The 22,277-nt window shown below is 46.4% G+C and overlaps 1 protein-coding gene and 2 non-coding genes across 3 annotated transcripts; all 3 read left to right on the top strand.

Annotated features, from left to right (window-relative positions):
- The first annotated feature begins 1,508 nt into the window (after positions 1-1,508).
- trnae-uuc (transfer RNA glutamic acid (anticodon UUC)) lies at positions 1,509-1,580 on the top strand. The gene has a single exon. It is a non-coding gene; the product is annotated as a tRNA-Glu (tRNA).
- A 450-nt stretch (positions 1,581-2,030) lies between these two features.
- Positions 2,031-2,103, top strand: trnag-ccc (transfer RNA glycine (anticodon CCC)). The gene has a single exon. It is a non-coding gene; the product is annotated as a tRNA-Gly (tRNA).
- Positions 2,104-6,594: 4,491 nt separating this feature from the next.
- Positions 6,595-13,687, top strand: LOC148630308 (uncharacterized). Its single transcript, XM_088624063.1, has 2 exons — positions 6,595-7,224; positions 10,403-13,687. The coding sequence occupies exons 1-2, from the start codon at positions 6,837-6,839 to the stop codon at positions 12,385-12,387; spliced, it is 2,373 nt and encodes a 790-aa protein (XP_088480189.1). The 5' UTR covers positions 6,595-6,836; the 3' UTR covers positions 12,388-13,687.
- The last annotated feature ends 8,590 nt before the right edge of the window (positions 13,688-22,277 follow it).

Genomic DNA, 22,277 nt, shown 5'->3' with positions numbered 1-22,277 from the left:
GCCCTCCCACTCGAGGGCTTTTCCACGGTCTGTGTGAGGAGGGGCGGGTGTTTCCAGTAGCTTATCGAGCGGAAACCTGGGGCGGCGGAGAGCTGTGATCGTGCAGACCTTGAGGTGTCACCTCTTTGTCTGCTTTCCCGCCCCCCCTCCGCCCAAGCTCTGCTCCAAAGTAGCCCGGCAACCCCTCACACCTGCACGTGTCACAACCTAAGGTGTGGTCATGAGACACCCATGGGGTGTTGTTCTGTTCTTGCTAATTGTTTCCTGCCCGTCGCAGGCAGGAGTCCATGCGAGGAAGATGTGCTGGACAGAGCTCAGAGGGCACAGCTGGGTGGCTTTCCTTCTGAGTGACGTTCCTGCAACACTCTCCCGCTCCTCTTGGTGCACTCATGCCGCAACACAGGAAGGCTGGAGCAGGTGGGTGTGGAGAGCGTTAGACTGAAGCTCTAAAGGTCCCTGGTTCGATCCCGGTTTCGGCATTTTGTTTCATCACGCCCTTTGTTCCTCTCTCCAGTGCCCCCTGCCTAAAGTGACGCGTCCCTTTCTCAGCCCGAAACGCAAGCGAGACACCAGCAGCAGTCCCTGCAGGTTTCCGTAGTGTAGTGGCTGTGACGTCAGCCTAACACCTGAAAAGTCCCCGGTTCGAGACTGGGCGGAAACAGCCTCGTTTTGCACGCTCCTGTAATTCACAGAGGTCTTGAGCGACCGGTCATTTGTTGCCAATGTGTTTCCGGTGCCTTCATGCACTCTTGTACCAAACGCACGTTCCTTCTGTACGCGGAGCCGATCATTTGCAATTGGGCTGTGCCGACAGACCAGGACAAGCTCTGTCGGCTCAAATGCAGCGCAGGACCCGCAAGAACAACAGAAAGATTAGCATCCAGCGGGGGCTTCTTAGTGAGCCCAAGATCTCATCAAGAATCGGCTCCAGCAACAGGGCTGGGCGCATTGTTCCATTCTCCGCCCACTCTCGGTGTAAACAAGTCCCTCCTGGTCTCTGCTTGAATTGCACTTTCCTGCGTTTGCTTTGGTGTAACTGGCTTCCCCTGCATGGGCGAATGTGAAGAAGATCCTTAGTAAGTCATTGAAGAAAACCGAGAAGAGGTCGGAGAGGCCTCTGTTGTTCATCAACGATCCAGTCAGGCAGTACTCCTCTGTAAAGCGCCGTTCGTTCACATCGATTTACTTTTTTTTGCCTTCATTCGTGCAAGTAGTAAAAGCAGAAGCCCCTATTCTGCCGTGACCCAGATTCTAACCGGGGTTGTTGCGGCCACAACGCAAAGTACTGACCACTATACGATCACAGCGAGTTACCGAGACACACGCGGCAGGGCGGAAAGGGCTGTGCTCTCTTCGTGTAACATAATTCGGGAAAGTCCTGATGTTGCATTTCAACTGAGCCCCAGTATACATCGACCCTTTGACACTCTGAGTGACAACTCTATTGCGTGTTTTCTCATATTTATGTAGTTTGCTTGCATGATGCCGGGAACAGCGGGGATGTGCGCTCCCATATGGTCTAGCGGCTAGGATTCCTGGTTTTCACCCAGGCGGCCCGAGTTCGACTCCCGGTATGGGAGCGTGTCAGTTTTGCCTCCTGCTTTCCAAAAGATCAGCGCCGTGTACGAAGGAGCCGCATTAAAACTACTCGAACGTGCAAAACGTGCAAGAAGAGGGGGCGCTTGTTTCCAGCCGAAACTTCTCGCGTGTGAGACGAGCTGATCATCGCTGCAGGAGGTGGGAGGGTTACTCTGGTAGACAGGGCTGACCTTCGGCAATAGGATTTATACTCTCCAAGATGATATTTGCACTTTCTGGAGAAGCGATTTTCTCCACTTCAGTAGCCCGATTTCGTCGATTGCGTGGAGAGGGCTGTAGAATGTGGCGCCGCCTTTCCTGCTCCGTCCATGACAGGCGTGCTGGTCTCTGGAGAGAGCACGGTCCATCAGCGCACTCCAATAAAGGCACTGGAAGCAGCTGAATCGCATTGGCGAAGCTCAGCACTGGGCCGCTGGGCACGTCTTACCACCGTTTCCGTAGTGTAGTGGTTATCACGTTCGCCTCCCATGCGAAAAGTCCTTGGTTTGAAACCAGGCAGAAACAGACCGGCTTCTTTTGTCGCCACGCACACTGTTTGGGGATTCGCCTAGCGCTGTGATCGAACAGACCCACTCACCTCTTAGTGTGGCGGGATCTGCACAGTGCATGTCGCAGCGCATCCTGCTTTCACTTCAATGCGCGTCCTGATGTACCCCAGTCTCCCGCGTGACAGGTGGGGATAATCACCACTATACTAACGAGGAAGACATCGCTCTCTCCGACCCCCGGCATCGTGTCCCGACCCACCGTGCTGGAAGCCGACGCGTGCTGTGATTCCTTTACGGAGCAGAAATGACAACCGAGGAGCCGAGAGATCATTTCAGCATTTCGCGTCTGAACGGAAAACACAAACGACCAACTCGGAATGACTTGCCTTTGACGCTTATCAAAGCGTTCTTTGTGCATCGAACAGACCCACTCACCTCTTAGAGTGGCGGGATCTGCACAGTGCATATCGCAGCGCTCCCTGCTTTCACTTCAATGCGCGTCCTGAGGTCGAGTCGTGTGGTGTGTGGAGGCTCTGAAAGCGAGAGCAAAGAAAAGGTGCACGGCGCTGTGGAAAGAAACACAGAGAAGTGAAAGCAAAAGGAGGTAGAAGGCTCTTGACAGCCGCTTCCTTTTCCCCCCCTTGCATTTTTCCTGTCTTGTTGTACTCGCTGACAACGACAGGAAGAGGAAAACGGAGAAACCGTTTTTTATTTGAACAACAAAAATAAATATTATACAAAAAAGAGCACATATGACGTATCAATAACATCGTCAGGGGCACGTGCTATAATCCAACTACACTTTCTGAAAATTCTACTATCCAGACAAATGTACATGCTGATCTACGGGCTCCTTTCTTCACTGAGCTGGTCATTTGAAATCCAGAAGGCAACACAGACGCGCTCCTATACCAAGAGCCAAACCTGGACCGCCTGGGTAAAAAAACAGGAAACCTAAGCACTAATCCATAGTGACAGCTTTTGAAAAGAAGCTCTAATATTCACAAATACGAAGACAAGGTTTAAAATACTCCATAGGTTTAAAATTCAGGAATATGAATGGTCAATTGTTTACAATTGGAGCTTTTATGTTTCGTATGATTTAGTGACTTTTTTTACAAAAAAACAGCACACCTAAATGACAAAGCCTTAGAACTACAGAGAAAAACAAATTGCGTTTAAAGTAAGTTTAAAGGCTCGAGATAACAGTGTAATATAAACGCAAATGTTTGTAGTCTTTGTGGCGCTTAATTTTTGTTGCTTTATCGAATTTCATGCAGTTTATTTCTGACATAAGACATAACAAGCTTGTGTAAAAAGCAGGGCAACAATTTTCATCGACCTTGAAATTGAAATTCTTAAAAAGTAAGTTAAATGCACATATAGTAAATATATTTTCTCATATAATGGTGTGTTTTTTTTGTCTAAAAATCGTTCATGAATGGTTTAACAGACAATTTGCATGATTAAAAAAATATATGTATGAATCTTAACGTTTTATACAATAACGTTTTATTGTGAACATGGGCCCTGTTTATCGATATCACCAGTATAGTTCTGGATTTTATTCTGCCTTCCTATGCACATATGAATTTTCTTTCACTCAACAGCTCGCATGTGTGGTTCTGTAACTTATTAGCGCCAGAGAGAAAAAGAACGTTGTTGGCTTTTAAATGATGAACCATTTGCGTTTATACAAAATGACAATGCGTTGTCGCAGACATTTGGACATACTCTGTTTAAACACCTGTTGTTTTCTTTAATATTGGCTCCTGTGCTTCGGACCATTTGTGAGAGGAGAAGACACTGAAAAAGTCGTGAGAAAGTGGATTTTACACCTGCGCCAGTGCTGTAGTGGTATCATAAAGACGCCCATACAAATCCATCACAAGCTGGAAGCTCTGGAAGGCAACATAAAAGATTGCTCTGTCCGTTGGTGGATTAGGTATGCTCGTTTTTTTCAATGTAAAATGTAATGTACAAGGATCAAATCTGATTCAAAATCCATGAGAGGAAGGGAAGATATCACTTACAAAAAATAAGAACTGAATATTTGGATCCGGGGCCTCATACTTATCAAATTATTAAAATAATAGTTATTAAAATATCAGATTGTGTTTCTGCAACATTTCGTGCACCGGACGCCGTATTTAACAATAAAAAAACAGTCACAACGAGGGCTTTACACGCAGTCCGGGGTATTTTCCCCTTTTATATTTTTGCCACTTTATATCGAACCTGTTACACTCCCAAAAGTGCAGAGTAGCTTGTAAATAAAAATGTACAATTCACCGCTGGTATAAACAGATGTGGGCCTTGTTTGCCTTTGTAAGCATTTGTTTAAAAAATAAGTTCACAATACGTTAAAAACACAAAAAACACAAATTTAATAATATAACGATACAAAATCAATACCAAATCATTATGCCAATTAAGTACCTATCCTTTGAAAACAGAGAACACCTTTATATCTACAAAAAAAAAAACGTGACATTTGTATATACTTTTGAATTACAAAGCAGACAGAGTAGTCCCTGAATTCAAAGATCAGATTGTGGCCAAAACAAGACAATCAGACAGGAGTTGAATTCGGAACAAGAGCCTCTGCTTTGTGGTTTATTGAGCTTTTGATCAACGTCTGAGTGAAAAACATTTGTTATTTCAACTCTTTGATTGAAGCACACAAGAAGCACATTCCTCCAAGCCAGAGTCAAACCAGCAACCTAAGGATGCTTCGCTATTTCCACTACAGTCCTCTGCTCTACCAACTGAGCTATCTGTTTCTGGCACATACTGCCCAATGTTGTCCAATGTTTTGGGTGATTTAAATCACAGTTCGACATCAAGTTTTCAACTCGTTTCCTTAGTCTTGTTTACCTTGAATTTAAGCCACGAATCAGGTTTCTACAGTATGAGCTTCCAGAGATATTACAAAATGTTTGATGGGGCATCAATCATTCCAGGCGGATATTGACACCTTTTTTTCTCGAGGGATCATATTAAACATTTCATTAGAATCGAGAGGAAGATCGCCATGAGACACAAAACAGTTTCTTTTTGTCTTTATTAGAAAGTAGCATTTGTGCTACATTAATAATATTTTCATGGAAATATAGAAGTTGTAATTTTTAAAACTTATATTTGAATCAAAATGTGGTTTTGAGTTAAATATTAGCGTGTTCATGGAATTAGTTTGTGTTTGTCATTACTATATATATATTGCCATGTTACCAGAATTTGTAGCTGAAGTTTAATACTTGGGTTTTTTATGATGATTAGCCATTTGTTTATTACAATATTGTATAAAATGCATAATTTGAACTATATATTTTTCAGGGGTGAATAATTGTATATTCTCAGAATAAATTTCTAAACCAAATCATTGGCTTGATTTACTAGTTTCTACACCTATGAGACCTATCTTTGATGTATAATAGACCTTTAACTATATAGGTATAATAGTCCTCTAAATGTATCCGTATAATAAAACTCCAACCATTTATGTATAATGGACATACTGAATAATCAGAGATGTGTAATTGACATATAATGATATACGTATATTAAAATTTCATTCTAGACCAATTACGGACCACATTTATACATCTAAGGTATGCGTTTAATCAACGTACTGTACATCAGGAAAATAAAGTATATGCTCAGTAGAGGGGTTGTCATATTTTGTCTGTTAATCAAACATAAACAACAATTATGGACAACCATTTTTTGCCAAGGTTGTGAAAATTATAATGCCTTCAAAGTCACATTTAAACTTTCTGTAAAATTAAAAAAAAAACACAGAAATACAAGCGGGCACTGATTTGTGTTCATGATACTCAAATGTAACAAATCCTGCTCTGGAAATTGTCTCTTCTCCCCTTGTGAGCCACAATCCCACCAAAAGGTCTCTGTGTGTCTCTGTTTGGGAGATGTCAAGATGCTGAGCCCGTGCTGTGCTTCAGTGGCGGGTGTAGAAGACACGCTGTTGTACACGGAATGCAAATTGAGCTCCTTGGACATGAAAATTGACAGATGGTTAAACCTTTTCTCAATAAACAGGAGATCCTGTGTCCGAAGTCCTGAGGTGTCTTTCTTCCTGTCTTGTCATACAGAATGTATCATTAAGGACGACCACATATGGCTTGATTTTGTTAAATTCAAGTATTTATTTCCTTTCTTGGAACCACTTGTTTTTCGAGAATTTCTAACAATTGGTGAAATATGAAAGAGAAATCTTCTATTCTTTAACCAAAAACCTGCATAGGGAGATAAAAATCCAATTGAAAAAATCCACTTGAGAAGTTTTCGTTGGGGGGGATGGTTGTGGAAGGGCAAAAAAATCCATCTGTTCCGTTACGAACGGCGAACGTCGCAGGTGATTCACTCCTCTTGACTAGGTGGCGCTAGGAGGTGCAGAGAAGTTTATATCCGGCTGAAGAAACTCCTCTTTCTCAGCTCCGCTTCTCTATTGTTTTGAAGCTGCGGTCGCGCTAACGAATGACGTCATTATACTGCGCGACCCTGCATGTACTTCAACCACGTGTGGGTGACTGAATAATTTTCTTTAGATAAAGAAAGTTGTTGTTTTTCTTTAAAATAACTTCAGGTTCTGAATACGTAACGTCTTGTCGACTGTGTTTATGCTTGAACAGAGCACAGCCCTGACAACAGGATCTGTGAAGAATAAAAAATAAGTTGTTCTGTTTAAACTTCGGAAGTCAGCCTTTGTTTCTGACCGACTGAAGAAGGATGGCGGAGTGCTTGTTAAATCTGCAAACCCAGCTTGACTCGTTCATGCAGGTTTTGCTCAAATCGATCGTGTATGAAGTGTCAGAAGTTTTCCGAAACATGATGTCTGACTCTGAGGACGAGTTTCAAGACAAACTCTGCAGCGTCTCCCAAACTCTGGTGAGACGGGCCGTGTTTAAAATCACACAGTGTGTGGAAGAAAGTGTCGGGAGTGAAATGGCGCAGCTTAAGAAGGAGAACGAGAGCCTGAAGCGGAGATTGCAGCAGTGCGAGAAGGAGTCGGGAGCAGGAGGAGATAAGGAACAGACAGATCGTGTTGGACACACGCTTCCCTGTGAAGTCACTGCAGAAATAAAAGAAGAAATGGACACAGAACTGCAGCTCTCAGGTCAGTGTGGTGACTTGTATGTAGTCAGTATGTGTGTTTAAAACCAGTGTCTATAACTTTCTCACTGGTGAGATTTTTTTTAAATAAACTTTATTTTAAAGAAAACATTTCGCAAGAGTAAACATTCTCGTTATCTAACAAACTATCAAAGTGTCATAAAAACTTTCCTCAGTGGTGAGAATATAGTGGAGAGATGCAGGGTGACGTGGGAAAGACTTGTGTGATGTAGCAGCGGGATTCTTTATTGGAAACTGAACTGTTTTGTCCGGTTACGGTGCTGAAAACACCTAGTTCACATTCAACAATTTTTTCACTTAATTCATTTGTACTCCAACGTCATTAGGAAACAACATTTATAAATGAACAAGTAATAGGTTTATTCCATGCTGAAAAAAGAAGAGAGAAAAAACACGGCTCCACGGCCGAAACGTTTTGTTTTTTCTCTCTTCTTTTTTCAGCATGGAATAAACCTATTACTTGTCCCTTTGCAGCCTACGCATGCTGACGCAGCTATCCACATGAAAATTTGTAAATATTGTATTACCGTTGTATTGGTCTAAATTTTTACTAAGTATACTAATGATTGTGTATATAAACATTATTTAATTGGTTTAAGTATTACTGTCGTCCAGGGTCTGTGTCTGTATTGAGTCCTTGAATATTAATCCAGTGTGTCTATATTAACCCCTCTCTTTCTCAATGCAGTGTTAGTGTAGTGTCCAGAAAGTGTCTGTATTAACCCCTCACTCAGTGCAGTGTTAATGACCTGTAGTGTGCAGTGTGTCTGTATTAACACCTTTCTTTGATTGCAGTGTTAATGTCCTATAGTGTCCAGTCAGTCTGTGTTAACCCCTCTCTCAGTGCAATGTTAATGAACTGTAGTGTCCAGTCTGTATGTATCTATTAACCCCTCTCTCTCAGTGCAGTGTTAATGTACTGTTATGTCCAGTCAGTGTGTCTGTATTAACCCCTCTCAGTGCAGTACTAATATCCTGTTGTGTGCACAGTGTGTCTGTATTAACCCCTCTCTCTCAGTACAGTGTTAATGCACTGTAGTGTCCAGTCACTGTGTCTGTATTCACCCCTCTCTCTCAGTGCAGTCTTTATGTCCTGCAGTGTCCAGTCAGTGTCTGTATTAACCTGCCTCTCTCTGTGCAGTTTTAAAGTAATGTAATGTGCAGTCAGTGTGTGTCTATTAACCCTTTTCTCTCAATGCAGTGTTAATGTACTGTGTTGTGCAGTCAATGTGTCTGTATTAACCCCTCTCTCAGTGCAGTGGTAATATGCGCTAAGTTCCAGTTTGTCCATGTCTGTATTAACCCCTCTCTCTTTCAGTGCAGTGTTAATGTACTGTGGTGTCCAGTCAGTGTGTCTGTATTAACCCCTCTCTCTTTCAGTGCAGTGTTCATGTACTGTAGTGTCCAGTCAGTGTGTCTGTATTAACCCCTCTCTCTTTCAGTGCAGTGTTAATGTCCTGTAGTGTCCAGTCAGTGTCAGTATTAACCCCTCTCTCTCAGTGCAGTGTTAATGTGCTGTAGTGTCTAGTCCGTATGTATCTATTAACCCCTCTCTCAGTGCACTGTTAATTTACTGTTATGTCCAGTCAGTGTGTCTGTATTAATCCCTCTTTCAGTGCAGTGTTAATGCACTGGAGTGTCCAGTCAGTGTGTGTGTGTGTATTAAACCCTTTCTCTGATTGCAGTGTTAATGTACTGGAATGTCCAGTCAGTCAGTGTGTCTGCATTGATCCCTCTCTTTCTCAATGCAGTGTTAATCTACTGTATGGTCCAGTCAGCATGTCTGTATTAACCTCTGTTTCGGTGCAGTGTTAATGTACTGTAGTGTCCAGTCAGTGTGTCTGTATTAACCCCTCTCTCTCTCAGTGCAATGTTAATGTGCTTTAGTGTCCAGTCAATGTGTCTGTATTAACCTCTCTCTCTCTCAGTGCAGTGTCAATGTAAATGTAATGTAATAGTGATATTATTACAGTAGTCTTACTTTTTACATGGTAGTTAGGTTTCTGACAAAGCTAAATCAGAACATGCCCTTATACCCACATATTCTGCTATGTTTAAACAACCCAAATTGATTGTGAGTGTACTTGTAAGCGTGTGTGTAGTTTAAAGCTTTTAAGATCACATGGCCTCAGCTATCACTACTATGCTGATGATACTCAGATATACATCCATACCAAACCTGACGCTGATGTGGCTGTCTCTATTCTATTTATTTGCATCCCCGATATAGAAACTTGGGTGACTCAAAATTTCCTTCATTTAACTGTGACAAGACTGAAATCATGCTTATTGGCACCACCCATCACCTTTGTACAACCAATGTGTAACTCTATCTGCAGATGGTCTTGTACTTGAGCTTCAGTCTAAATTGAAAAACTTGGGGATGATATTTGACGTTCGACCCACATGTGCAGCATGTTGTCAGAACATCTTTCATTCACCTCATAAATATTGCTCAACTACGCCCTATGTTATCACTAACTGTGGCTGAAAAGTGTTGTCTAATCTTGAATGGACTACTGTAATGCTCTACTCTCTGGGGTTTCTAAATCCACATTGAACAAACTTTAGTATGTCCAAAATTCAGCAGCCAGAACCCTGACCACGTCTAGTACAAATGATCACATTACTCCTATCCTGGAGTCCTAGCACTGGCTTCCTGTCAAGTTTCATATCGACTTAAAAATCCTCCTGCTCACCTATAAGACTCTCCATGTCTTGGTTTTGCACCTCCATACTGGTCTGATATTATCACCCTACTCCCTACCTTGCAATCTTCGCTCTTCTAATTGTGTTCATCTATTTGTTCCCCAGTCTGTCTACACTCTATGGGTGACATGGCCTTCTCCTGTTTTGCCCCAAGCTCTGGAACTCTCTCCCCAAGGATATCAGAGAGTCACCTTCTCTAAACTCCAAATCCAGACTCAAAAACTTTTTCCTCAGAAGAGACTTTATTTAACTGTTCTGTACCCCTCTGTTCCTACTGTGCTTAGGACCACTGTCTACTGTCTCTTCTAACTGTGTGTTCTCATCGTGCTAATTTTGTGTATTTTTTGTAATTGGCATTCTGTAAAATGCTTTGAGAAGCCACCTCTAAAGGTATAAAACTATAAAATAGTTTATTCTTATAAAGGTTGTGTCTTCTTGTCCTGTGTTTACAGGCTCAGAGGCCAGTGTTCTCTCCGACACTGGGGAAAGGGCTCTCCTTGAACAGCAGGAGGAGTGGGGCTCCAGTCTGATGCAGGAGACAGAGCTCACTGCTGCAGCAGGGAAAGAGGCACTTAGTGAGCAGCACACAGACAGCAAACAGAGTGTCAAGGATCTGGACTCTGTGCCCATGATGAAGACGGAGCCTGAGAGTGAGACACCGGGGCTCTTAGTATGTGATGATTTTACAGAGAAGATGAATAATCTGGACACAATCAATATTACACAAAGTTGTAATGAACTGGGCTGTGTCTCTGTACAAGAGCACAGTGAAGAACTGGATGTTTTAAATCTTACAGAGCAGGATATGGATCCCAAGTTGATTGAACCTGCAGAGCAGCAGACTGATGTCCCTGGTGAAGAGAACAGTACTGAGTTACAGCACCGAGAGGAGAGTCAGTACAGGGAGGAGCAACGGCAGCTCCTACAGGGCTTGATAATTAGGCCTTGTTCTGTTCAAGTGGAGAGACTGTCATTGCACAGTCTCAAACAATCATATGATCCCTTAGCATCTGATGACTTTACACACGGGTTTAATAATCTGGTTACTGAAAAAATCGTTGAAAGTTTTAATGAACTGGAGAGTGTGTCTGTTCTTGGGCAAAGAGAGGAACAACTGAATGAACTGGATGGTTTAAGTCTCAGAGAGCTGGAGATGGAGTCCCAGATGATTCACACTTCTGAGCAGCACACTGAAGGACACAATGGAGAAAACAAATCTCAGTTTCAGCACACAGAGCAAGACCATTCCATGGAGCATTTGCAGAATAAGAGACCCCAAAACGATCAGAGGATGAGGAAGAATCACTCAAGGCCTTGCTCAGATGGAGTGGACAAACTGCCATTATGGCAAAGGGAGAAGCAGCGTTTCTGTCATTCTAGCACTTCAAAACCCTACCAGCACTTTCACACAGGAAAGAGACTGTTCAGCTGTAGTCAGTGTGGGAAGAGTTTTAGTCAGTCAAGTAGCTTAATAGTCCACCAGCGCATTCACACAGGAGAGAGACCATTCAGCTGCAGTCAGTGTGGGAAGAGTTTTAGACAGTCAGGTAGCTTAATAACCCACCAGCACATTCACACAGGAGAGAGACCATTCAGCTGTAGTCAGTGTGGGAAGAGTTTTAGTCGGTCGAGTAGCTTAATAGCCCACCAGCACATTCACACGGGAAAGAGACCATTCAGCTGCAGTCAGTGTGGGAAGAGTTTTAGTCAGTCAAGTAGCTTAATAGTCCACCAGCGCATTCACACAGGAGAGAGACCATTCAGCTGCAGTCAGTGTGGGAAGAGTTTTAGACAGTCTAGTAGCTTAATAGTCCACCAGCGCATTCACACAGGAGACAGACCATTCAGCTGCAGTCAGTGTGGGAAGAGTTTTAATCAGTCAAATAGCTTAATAGCCCACCAGCACATTCACACAGGAAAGAGACCATTCAGCTGCAGTCAGTGTGGGAAGAGTTTTAGTCGGTCAGGGGACTTAAAAACCCACCACCACATTCACACAGGAGAGAGACCTTTCAGTTGCAGTCAGTGTGGGAAGAGTTTTAGTAAGTCAAGTCACTTAAAAAGGCACCAGCACATTCACACAGGAGAGAGACCATTCAGCTGCAGTCAGTGTGGGAAGAGTTTTAGTCAGAAAAACTCCTTACAAACACACCAGCACAGTCACACAGGAGAGAGACCATTCAGCTGCAGTCAGTGTGGGAAGAGTTTTAGTCGGTCAAGTAACTTAGTAACTCACCAGCGCATTCACACAGGAGAGAGACCGTTCAGCTGCAGTCAGTGTGGGAAGAGTTTTAGTCGGAAAAACTCCTTACAATCACACCAGCACAGTCACACAGGAGAGAGACCATTCAGCTGCAGTCAGTGTGGGAAGAGTTTTAGTCGGTCAAGTGACTTAAAAACCCACCAGCGCATTCACACAGGAGAGAGACCATTGTAGCGGCAGGGTTTATTAAAATACAGGAATTAAGTTTGCTGCTCCCTTGCCAGTCTCTCTCTCCCTCATCTCAAGTGGTGCTTGATACAGAGAGGCCATTCCATTTGGTTCACATTTAAGGTGTTTTTCTAGCTGATAGAGTGTTCTGATAAGGAACAACTCCCAAAGCTGAGACACATCAGCCACCCTAATTAATGGTCATCTCTGGTGCCTCACTGTCTGGGAGATTCCAAGGGAGAGTCTCATCCCAAGTGGTTTACAACCCCAAGGTCAGAGTTCATGGTTAATCATCCTCACACGGGGCACCAATAAATGTAGGCATCTTCTCACGAGGCACCAATAACTGTAGGGACTTGTGCATTTACTGGGCCAATTGTTAATTGTAGCAGTAAGTCACAAAATGATTCTCGAATGCCCATGGAACTTTCAACCAATGAGCGACCGTAGTTCCTCCAGGTAAAACTCCAGCTCCTCCTGGACATCCTCAGACTCAGCTCAGACAGTCACGTAATGGCCAATGTGTCCGAGTGCCAGGACTTTTCCTTGTTCTAAGAGTCGAGAACGGAGGTTGCCAGCGTAACCAAAGGATCCACCCGAGGTTAGCCCAGCAGCAAGCCTCGTGAACCCACCGCAAACGCTCACCTGATCAACGAGTGAACTACGGTCGGAGCTGTGGACAGCTGAATATCAGTATTCAGGACTCGCGCTACATCGGGAACGAACCGGTCTTCTTCCTGTCTAAAGAGTGTGACTTGCTCAGATCTGTAGTCATTTTTCTGTGTGCAATCTCTCATTAGTTTAAGCCAACACTGACTAGCCAGTCTTCAGAGAGCATCAGCAGCGCACCGCAGCAGAAATCTCTCTTATTCTTCTTCTCTCACGTTGAACCAGCACTGCCTGGCACCAGCAGAGCCAGAGAGGGCCAGAGAGCACCGATTGCATGCAGCAACAGCCTGCCACTGCTTCTTTGCGTCCGCGGGAGATCTGAATCCCCACAGAGCGGATGAGTATTCAACATTCTGCATTACAGCTCGAGAATTCAATTGTTACCTCAACCTGAGTTGATATCAATTTAATTCCTATGAGTCACATACTTGCTTTTGAGTATCTAATGTACAAGTTTTAACAAAGTTCATTTACAAAACGGTCTAAATGAATGATATACGGAATGTATGTCCCTCTTGGTTTGTAACTCTTTGTGATTGAATATATACCTTTTGTATTCTGCTAACCCTCACTATAAGATCTGTTATGTTGATATGCACATCTTATGTAATAATAAATGTATTCTCGTGTATTAGTATCCATGTGTGTGTGCGTTGCTGAGTTATCCTGCTGGGTCGGTCTTATAATAACCATCAAAGAATCATTTTGTGACTTACTGCTACAATTAATAATTGTCCTGTTAAATGCACAAGACACCTACATTTATTTGTGCCTCGTGAGAGGATGCCTTCAAGCTCCTCCACTCAGGACAGTAGGCTCTACTGTACACAGAGAGGGGTGGGGGTGTGGATTAAGACGATACCCTGGCTTCTCTCCAGACACAGCTGGGTGAGCTCCTCCAGTAAGGACAGGAACCTCTTCTGTACACAAAGAGGGATGGGAGGGGGGAACAAGTTGATACCCTGGCTTCTCTCCAAACACAGCTGGATGAGCTCCTCCAGTCAGGACAGGAGGCACTACTGTACACAGAGAGAGGTGGGGGTGTGGAACAAGCCGATACCCTGGCTTCTCTACAGACAGAGCTGGATGAGCTCCTCCAGTCAGGACAGGAGGCTCTACTGTACAAAGAGAGCTGTGGGGGTGTGGAACAAGCTGATACTCTGGCTCCTCTCCAGACACAGCTAGATCAGCTCCTCCCGTCAGGACAGGAGGCGCTACTGTACACAGAGGGGGGTGGGAGAGGGGAACAAGCTGATACCCTGGTGTCTTTCCAGGCACAGCTGGGTGGGCACCTCCAGTCAGGACAGGAGGCTCAACTGTACACAGAGTGGGGTGGGAGAAGGGAACAAGCTGCCCAGCCCTGTTGTTGAAGCCGATACCCTGGCTTCTCTCTGGACACAGCTGGGTGAGCTCCTCCAGTCAGGAAAGGAGGCTCTACTGTACGCAGAGGGGCCGGAGGGGGTAACAAGCTGATAACCTGGCATCTCTCCAAACACAGCTGGATGAGATCCTCCAAGCAGGACAGGAAGCTCTACTGTACACAGAGAGGGATGGGAGAGGTGAACAAGCCAATACCTTGGCTTCTCTCCAGGCAAAGCTGGGTGAGCTCCTCAAGTCAGGACAGGAGGGTCTACTGTACACAGAGGGGGGTGGGAGGAGGGAACAAGCTGATACCCTGGCTTCTTTCCAGACGCAGCTGGATAGGCTCCTCCATTCAGGACAGGAGGCTCTACTGTACACAGAGACGTGCCTGGGTGTGGATCAAGCTGGTACTTTGGTATCTCTTCAGACACAGCTGGATGAGGTCCTCCAGTCAGGACAGGAGGCTCTACTGTACACAGAGAGGGGTGGGAGAAGGGAACAAGCTGATACCTGTTTGTCCTTATCCAGTGCAGGACAAGCCAACACAAGGGTGCACATTTGCGAACATCCAGCCACGCATTGATTTCGAAAGAAGCTCCTTTCCAAAGAATTGCAAATGAAAGATCCTTTAGTCCTCCTCAGGGGACACAGAACCCCCGCCAAACAGCTTCAAGTAGCGTGTCAGGTGCCATTGCTTTAGCTTATGGCCATATCACCCTGAACATATCTGATCTTGGAAGCTAAGCAGGGTCAGGTCTGGTTAGTATTTCGATGGGAAACCGCCTGGGAATGCCAGGTGCTGTAAGCTCTTGCTCTCTCAGCCAGCAGAGGTCGCCATTGGTGCCGTAGGCTTTAGGAGGAAAGCCTGAAGTATGGACATTTAACATTTCCAAGAAAAGTGATCTATAGCCTAATTTCTAGAGATGTTTTGTTGCTATGGCATGTGTGTGACTCATACATATAAAAAAACCTGTTTGTAAAACGAATATCGAAGCTGCCTCTAAATCTGTAAATGAATATCAGTCAATAAACCACTTGTTTTTCATATAACTATACATATATTCACTTATTACTGATTTCATTCATTGAGCACGGATGCACGGATACAATAGAGGTACAGCCATTCACTGTTTGACATGTCTGCACTGGTACAGAACCTAGCAATCAGAAAATGGGTGAAACTGTCTTTAGAATTAGCATACAGTACCGAGGCCCCCCATGACCAAATAAAGGCTAACCTCTATAATCATCCTAAGTAATGCAAACTACAACAAAAAGACCCACTTTGAAAAGGGAATGAATGTCCGGAAGGAGTAGTGTAACCAGCTTGAATTGGTTCTCTGGACCTATAAGTAAATAATAGAATAGAACTATATAGAACTAGTAGTGTCATCGATTCCTTTCAAACTGGGACCCTATAGCAAGCACATGATTCGTGGTGTCGGAAATCTTCTGTATCTGATATTGGACCAAGCACATCGGGGGAGAGCTCGAACGCAGTCCCCCACTACCACAAGCATCTTGAGATATTGACCTATGCCCTCTATTTCCCACAGATTTTCTGCTTCCTCCCTCCCTTCTTTCCACAGATCTCTGAGGTAATAGTTCTCTCGGGTGATGAACAGGGCCAGGCTACCTGCTGCCTTGACTGGGACCCCGATGCCTTTGAACACCCCCATGTTCCTCACTCTCCACAGAGCGTCTTTCCCACTGTTCACCACGGCCCAGATCCTGTCAAACATGTCAGGAGGAAGTTTGTCAGGAGAGATGCCGTATATAACGAAAGCAGCGGTCAGGGAAAATTGGGGCAAGAGAGCTTGCAACCAGTGTTCAAACTGGACCCAGAAGGTCTTAGCAAAAAAGCAGGACCACAGGAGATGGGTCACAGTCTTCTGCTCATCGCAGCCCACCCTAACGCAGCGAGGGCTGGGGGTGAGGCCCCTACGGTACAAGAAAGTTCATACCGGTAAGCACTGGTGGACGACACTCCAGGCTAAATCTCTGTGAATGTTGCACATAAACTTAGAGGATGTGTGTTTCCACAACTTCCTTGTTTGGGCTGATGTTAAAATGCCCACAGGGGTCTGCCTATTGTTCTGGGGTGCAACGAAATCTTCCAGTTTTTGGACGCTGACATCTTGGAGGGGAATATGGCCAATTGGGTGAGATCTTAGAAAACTTTTAACTGTCCCATAAATTGCAGGGCATGTGTCAGAGACTGGGACATCCAGCTTGGGTCTGACACCCCACACTCTGAACACCTCCCTACCTACCCAGAGCCTGGAAAAAAGTCCAGGTACGTGCTGCAGGTGCTGTTGCAAAGCCTCTCAGCACAGAGGCCAGGAAAATGCACAGCAGCTTCGTAGCAATATCTGGGACGGACTTCCCCCCTGAGAGTAGCGACCTGTACATTATTTCCCTTCTGAGTCTTTCCTGCTTCCCACCCCATAGAAATTGAAACATCAATCTCCTCAGCACCGCCGCAACACGGTGTGGGATTGGGAAGGTAGAAGCCAGAAAATTCAAGACAGGCAAGAGCTCAGCTTTGATGACCAGCACCTTCCCTGTCATGGTGAGGTCTCGGTCCTTCCATTGCATCAGTTTTTTGTTTAAGATTGGCAATTTGTTCTGCCAATTTACTGTTCCCATCTCTTCTCTCAAATACACCCCCAGGACCTTAATTCTCTTCTCTTGCAGCCTGAGATCATGTCCTTCTTTTGGCTCCCTCCAGTTCTGATAAAAATATCTCACTCTTAGATTTGTTAATTTTTGCAGAGGAAGCCAAAGTGAAACGATCACAGCACTGCAGAGCTCTGCTAATTGAGGCATTGTCAGAGAGGAGCAGGGTGACGTCATCCATGTATAGAGATGTCTTTACCTCTCCTCCCCCACTTCCAGGCACTGGTATCCCATTAATGGCCTGATCCTGGCGCAAGGCACAGGCTAAGGGCTCCATAGCCAAAACGAATAACAAGGGGGATAATGGGCAGCCCTGCCTCACCCCTGAACAGACTTCAAAGGGGCGTGATCTATTGCCATTAACCATGACTCTGCTGTTGCTACCTGTGTACAGCAGGTTAATCCACTTTCTCATGATGGGGCCAAACTTCATGTGCTCAAGTACCGATGTTAAGTACTGCCGGTTTAGGCGGTCAAAGGCCTTTTCTAGGTCTACACCTAAAATGCACAGAGAGAGAGAGAGCGATCCTCTGAGTACAGACAGACATCCCTCAACAAGGCCAGGTTGTCGCTCATCAGGCGTCCTGCTATCCCACAAGTCTGTTCTTTCCCTACCAGTGAGGCCACTACATTTTGTAGGCGCAGGAAAAGGGCTTTGGACAGGATCTTAGTGTCCACGCCTAACAGGCTGAGGGGTCTCCAGTTCTTTAAGTCATTCTTTGCTCCTTTCTTAAACAAGAGAGAGATAGTGCCTTCTCTTAAGGAGTCAGGCAGCAATTCTGTCTTATAGCTTTCCTCGAATAGGAGCAGTAGCGGATCCTGAAGCAGATCTCAAAAGGTGCAATAAAATTCCTTAGGAACCCGTCAGCACCCGGAGTTTTCCCCTTCTTTAAGCTCTCCATAGCTTGTCTCAGCTCTTCTACTTTCAAATCCCTCTCAAGTACTTCCCTATCTTCTTCACTCAAAACGTTTTCTAGCTTTGAGGTAAAAAAATGAATTTCTTCATCCTTTACCTCTGTAGAGCAGTACAGTCTTGAGTAGAAGGCCTCGGTGCAGGAGAGGATAGCACTCGGCTCTGTTCTCTCTCGTCCCTCCTCATCAACTACACTTTCCATGACAGACTTGGAGCCTACCACTTTCCTGAAAAAGAAGCGAGTACACTTCTCATTTTCTTCCAAGAACTGCACTCTGCGTCTTAGCAGCACTCCTCGACTACTCTCTTCCGCTATGCTCCGGATGTCCATTTTTAAAAGGGTGATATCCTCGAGCACATCGAAGCCACTGTGCAGCATCGTGTAGAGACGCTGCAGCTGCCTCTGTTTCCTGGCTAGCACTCCTCTCCGTCTGGCAGCAGCCTTCCTTCCCTCAGCCATGAAAAAGGCCTTTGTCCTCACCTTCACCTCCTCCCACCACTCTCCTACTGACCCGTACAGACACTGCAAGGACAGCCACTGTGATAGTTTATCCTTGTAGCAGGATACTACCCCCTCGTTTTCTAGCAGCTTTGTGTTGAGTTTCCAGAGGCCTGGGCCAAAGACAGTCCCACCCTGGAGTTCCACTCTACACCCTAAAGCCTGATGATCTGAGAAGAAGACAGGCTGAAGAGTGACCCCTACAACTTTCACTCTCTCTGAGACAAAGCAATAGTCAATTCTGGAGCTGCTATTCCTCCCTGACCATGTATATCCTGCTGTTGTGGGATATATACATCTATATGTGTCTGAGAGTTTAAAGTCTTGAACTAAGTTTTGCAGGGCCAGTGAGCTGGAATCCAATTTTATCGGAGAGCTAGACTGCCTGTCTGTGTGCTCTAAGATACAATTAAAATCCCCTCCCACTATCACATCTGTGCTACATAACAATAGGGGAGAGAGTGCCTTGAGTAGCTCCACCCTTCCTCCCACGTCAGTAGGGCAATACACATTGATTAGCCGCAGGTTAATGGTCCCCCATTCCACATCCGCACACAGCAACCTGCCATCTATGACCAGTGAGCTGGAATCCAATTTTATCTGCCTTTTGGCTAAGATCAAGTTCAAGTGGCATGCCCGCAGTTCTTGTCTTTCCAAAGGTCTAGAAGGTACTCGTGGCCTGCCCGTGGTGCTTACTTTCTTCCTCGAGACTCGGAAGCACTATCCGCTCCCTCTCTCTCTATTCTCCTGCGCCTGCACCTAGCTGGGCTTTGCCCACAAGGACAAAGGCCAGGGCTCCCTCGCTGCTCCTTTAGCAGCTAAACCCTCCTCTCCACAGGACTTTGCTCTCTCTTTCTCTCCTTTTTTCTTTTTTCTCCTTTCCAGATGGCAGACAAGAAGACACTGATCCGGTTCCACTGGACCAAGAAAACAGAGACGATGCCAACTGCGAAATCCTTTTTCATTACCTTCCTGAGAGGGATCCTGCAGTTGGTGGCCGGAGATCTCTACTGCCTGCAAGACAACAAGGCAGAGAGATACATGGAGGCCTACATGGCCATGGACGCCTCATATGAAAAGGCAACGAAAATGATCAGAGAAAAAGGTAAGCACCCTGGTTTCTCTGGTTTGTCTTTTGAGGAAGACAAACCAGAGGACCATCACAGTCAACATCGAAGCCGACAGGGGGTACCTGTAACGCTGCTCTGTAGAGGTGAAAAGGATCCGATGCAGATGCAGGAGTCGCAGGGAGGTAAGTAAACGTACCGAGCAAATCCAGGAGCTGAGTCGTAGTCCGAAGGTGAAGGTAAGTCGAGATCCGGTAAAGGCACTGGTGGCGAACAATCCAAAACGTGAGACAGAATCGTAGTCGAAAAGAGAGCTACAGGGCAATGAAAGCAAACAATCCAAGGGGCGAGACGAGATCCGAAGTCCGAAGGCAAAAGGTGCAGGCAGAATTCCAGGAAGGCAAAAGAGGGGTAAGAACGCTAGGCTGAGCAACAAGTAGAGAACTCAATACCGAGCAACGGGAATCAGGTACGAATAGTATAAATAACCCGGCGTGCCGCACGGTAGAGCAATTGCAGGTGTGTTAACTCGTGCGGCGGCGCTTGTTAGTAGTAATCCAGACAAAGGGAGAGAGGTGAGAACAAAGAACCCACACCTCCCCCGCAGAGAACCGAAACTGCCGAGGCCACACCCCCAGCTGCACCAGTGCCACAAGATGGCCGCCAGGACGACGGACAAAATGGCTGACCAGAGGTAGGGCCCTGGATAACTCCCAGCAAGAAGGGAAAGAGGATCCAACTTCGGAAGGACAAAAGAAAAGAGTGGTAAGGGAGAATCGTTTCCTCGTCCTAGAGGAAACGGAACTTTCTTCCCCCGAGGCCCAGGAACAACCGGAGGAGGCAGCCCAGGAAATGGAAACCCTCCCCCCCGAGGCCCAAAGACGACAGGAAGTGACAGCCCAGGAAATGGAACCCCCCTCCCCCGAGTCCCACGGACAACAGGAGGAGGCAGCCCAGGAAGAGGTTACCCCCTCCCCCGAGGCCCAGGGACAACAGGAAGAGGCAGCCCAGGAAGTCGGAACCCCCCTCCCCCAAGGCCCAGGAGCAACTGGAGGTCCCCGAAACTCCTGGAGAAAGGGAAGAAAAAAGCCTTCCCGAAGCAGTGGCGGAGAGTATCCTCGAGGAAGACGAGGATTACTTTGAAGCCGCCCTGGAGCCGGGACTGATGGTAGGGCTGGACCTGTCCAGCATGTTTACCTTTCAGTCCCCAGCGAGACCTGGAGGGAGCCCAGCATATTCCCCCCAGGACCCGAATGAGAGGAGTTACATCTAGGCTAAACAGTGCACAGATGTAGACTCCCAAGTTTTCCACTGTAAGCACAAAGAGAGGAGGTTCAACTTTCACTTGTTTAATCATGACTGTGAAACTTATCTTTCTAACAACTAACGTGAGAGGGCTAAGAGACCCGATGAAAAGACAGGGAGTCTTTCATCATCTGGCCTCAAAGTCTTTCTCAGTTTGTTCTTACAGGAGGTCCACCTGAAGGATGAAAGCGACCAGCTGACATTCACCAGGGAATGGACGAAGGGAGAATCATGCTGGAGCGTAGGAGGGGTCCACTCTTCCGGAGTGGGAATCCTCCTCGGAAACCCAGAGATGACGCTGGTTTCCTCCTTCTCGGTGGTGCAGGGCCGGATCCTGGTCGCAGACATCGACTGGAGGGGGCAGAAGTTGAGAGCAATTAACGTCTATGCTCCGACGGAACCCTCTCTCCGGAAGGAAGTGTTTGCTGACCTGGCCAGCTGCTGCACCACCAACAGACAGGTGGTGCTTGGCGGGGACTTCAATGTCGACCGGGAGAAGGGGAGCGACGCTAGCTCGGCAGAGCTGGAGTCGCTACTCAAGCAGTTCTCCCTGGTAGACGGTTTCAGACGGTGCCGCCCTAACGACGCCAGAACGACATGGAAAAACTCCCGGGGAGTGTGCAGCCGCCTGGACTACATCTTTCTGCACACGACCTGCTCCCTGGAGTCGGCGACGGTGTCCCCGGAGTGGTAATCCAGCCACAAGCGCTTGACGGTGGTGGTTAACACCAACCTGCCAGCATTCGGTCGTGGGTACTGGAAGCTGAACCGGGAGATACTGGAGGAAGACGACTTCAAGGCACTGTTCCGTAAAGACTACGCGAGCTGGGTCGATCTGAGAGACGGCTACAGCTCCATGGTGGAATGGTGGGAGTCGGTGAAAGACAGGACCCGAACCCTGGCGCAGACGTACTGTAGATGGAAGGCGGCCAGGGAGAGGAAGGAAGCTGCACGACTCCAGAGACAACTAGAGGAGGAGTACAGCTCGGCTAACGGGGGAGGAGCCTTCAATTCAGCCCGGGCACGGGACCTGAAGGAGAGGCTCCGCAAACTCAATCAGGTCCGAGGAGGTCAGAAAAAGAGGGTGATCCACGGCCTGAGACGGGGAGATGGAGAGGAAGTGCTGGACAAGAGCGACAAGGTAGAAGCGGCCACCGCTTTCTACAATGAGCTCTTTTCAGAAAAGCAAACGGAGGTGGAGGCAGGTGATGCTTTTCTGGAGGAGCTGAAGGCACGAGTACCGGAGGAGGTGAGGGAGGACTTGGAGGGTCTGATCGCGGCCGAGGAGCTGAAGGCGGCGCTCTTGTCCATGGAGAATGGCAAGGTGCCAGGGCCGGACGGACTCCCCAAGGAATTCTACACCTGCTTCTGGGACACCCTGGCGGCAGATCTGGTGGAAGTG

This window comes from Lepisosteus platostomus, unplaced genomic scaffold (genome assembly GCF_059453375.1).
Source record: "Lepisosteus platostomus isolate fLepPlt1 unplaced genomic scaffold, fLepPlt1.hap1 Scaffold_99_H1, whole genome shotgun sequence".
NCBI classification, from domain to species: domain Eukaryota; kingdom Metazoa; phylum Chordata; class Actinopteri; order Semionotiformes; family Lepisosteidae; genus Lepisosteus; species Lepisosteus platostomus.
This window is presented reverse-complemented; position numbering and strand designations above follow the sequence as displayed.

Excerpts from the sequence above, each read along its gene's own strand:
- LOC148630308 (XM_088624063.1), top strand. The coding sequence starts at position 6,837 with ATGGCGGAGTGCTTGTTAAATCTGCAAACCCAGCTTGACTCGTTCATG. Across the intron at positions 7,225-10,402 it reads CACAGAACTGCAGCTCTCAG|GCTCAGAGGCCAGTGTTCTC; the intron begins GTCAGTGTGGTG and ends CTGTGTTTACAG.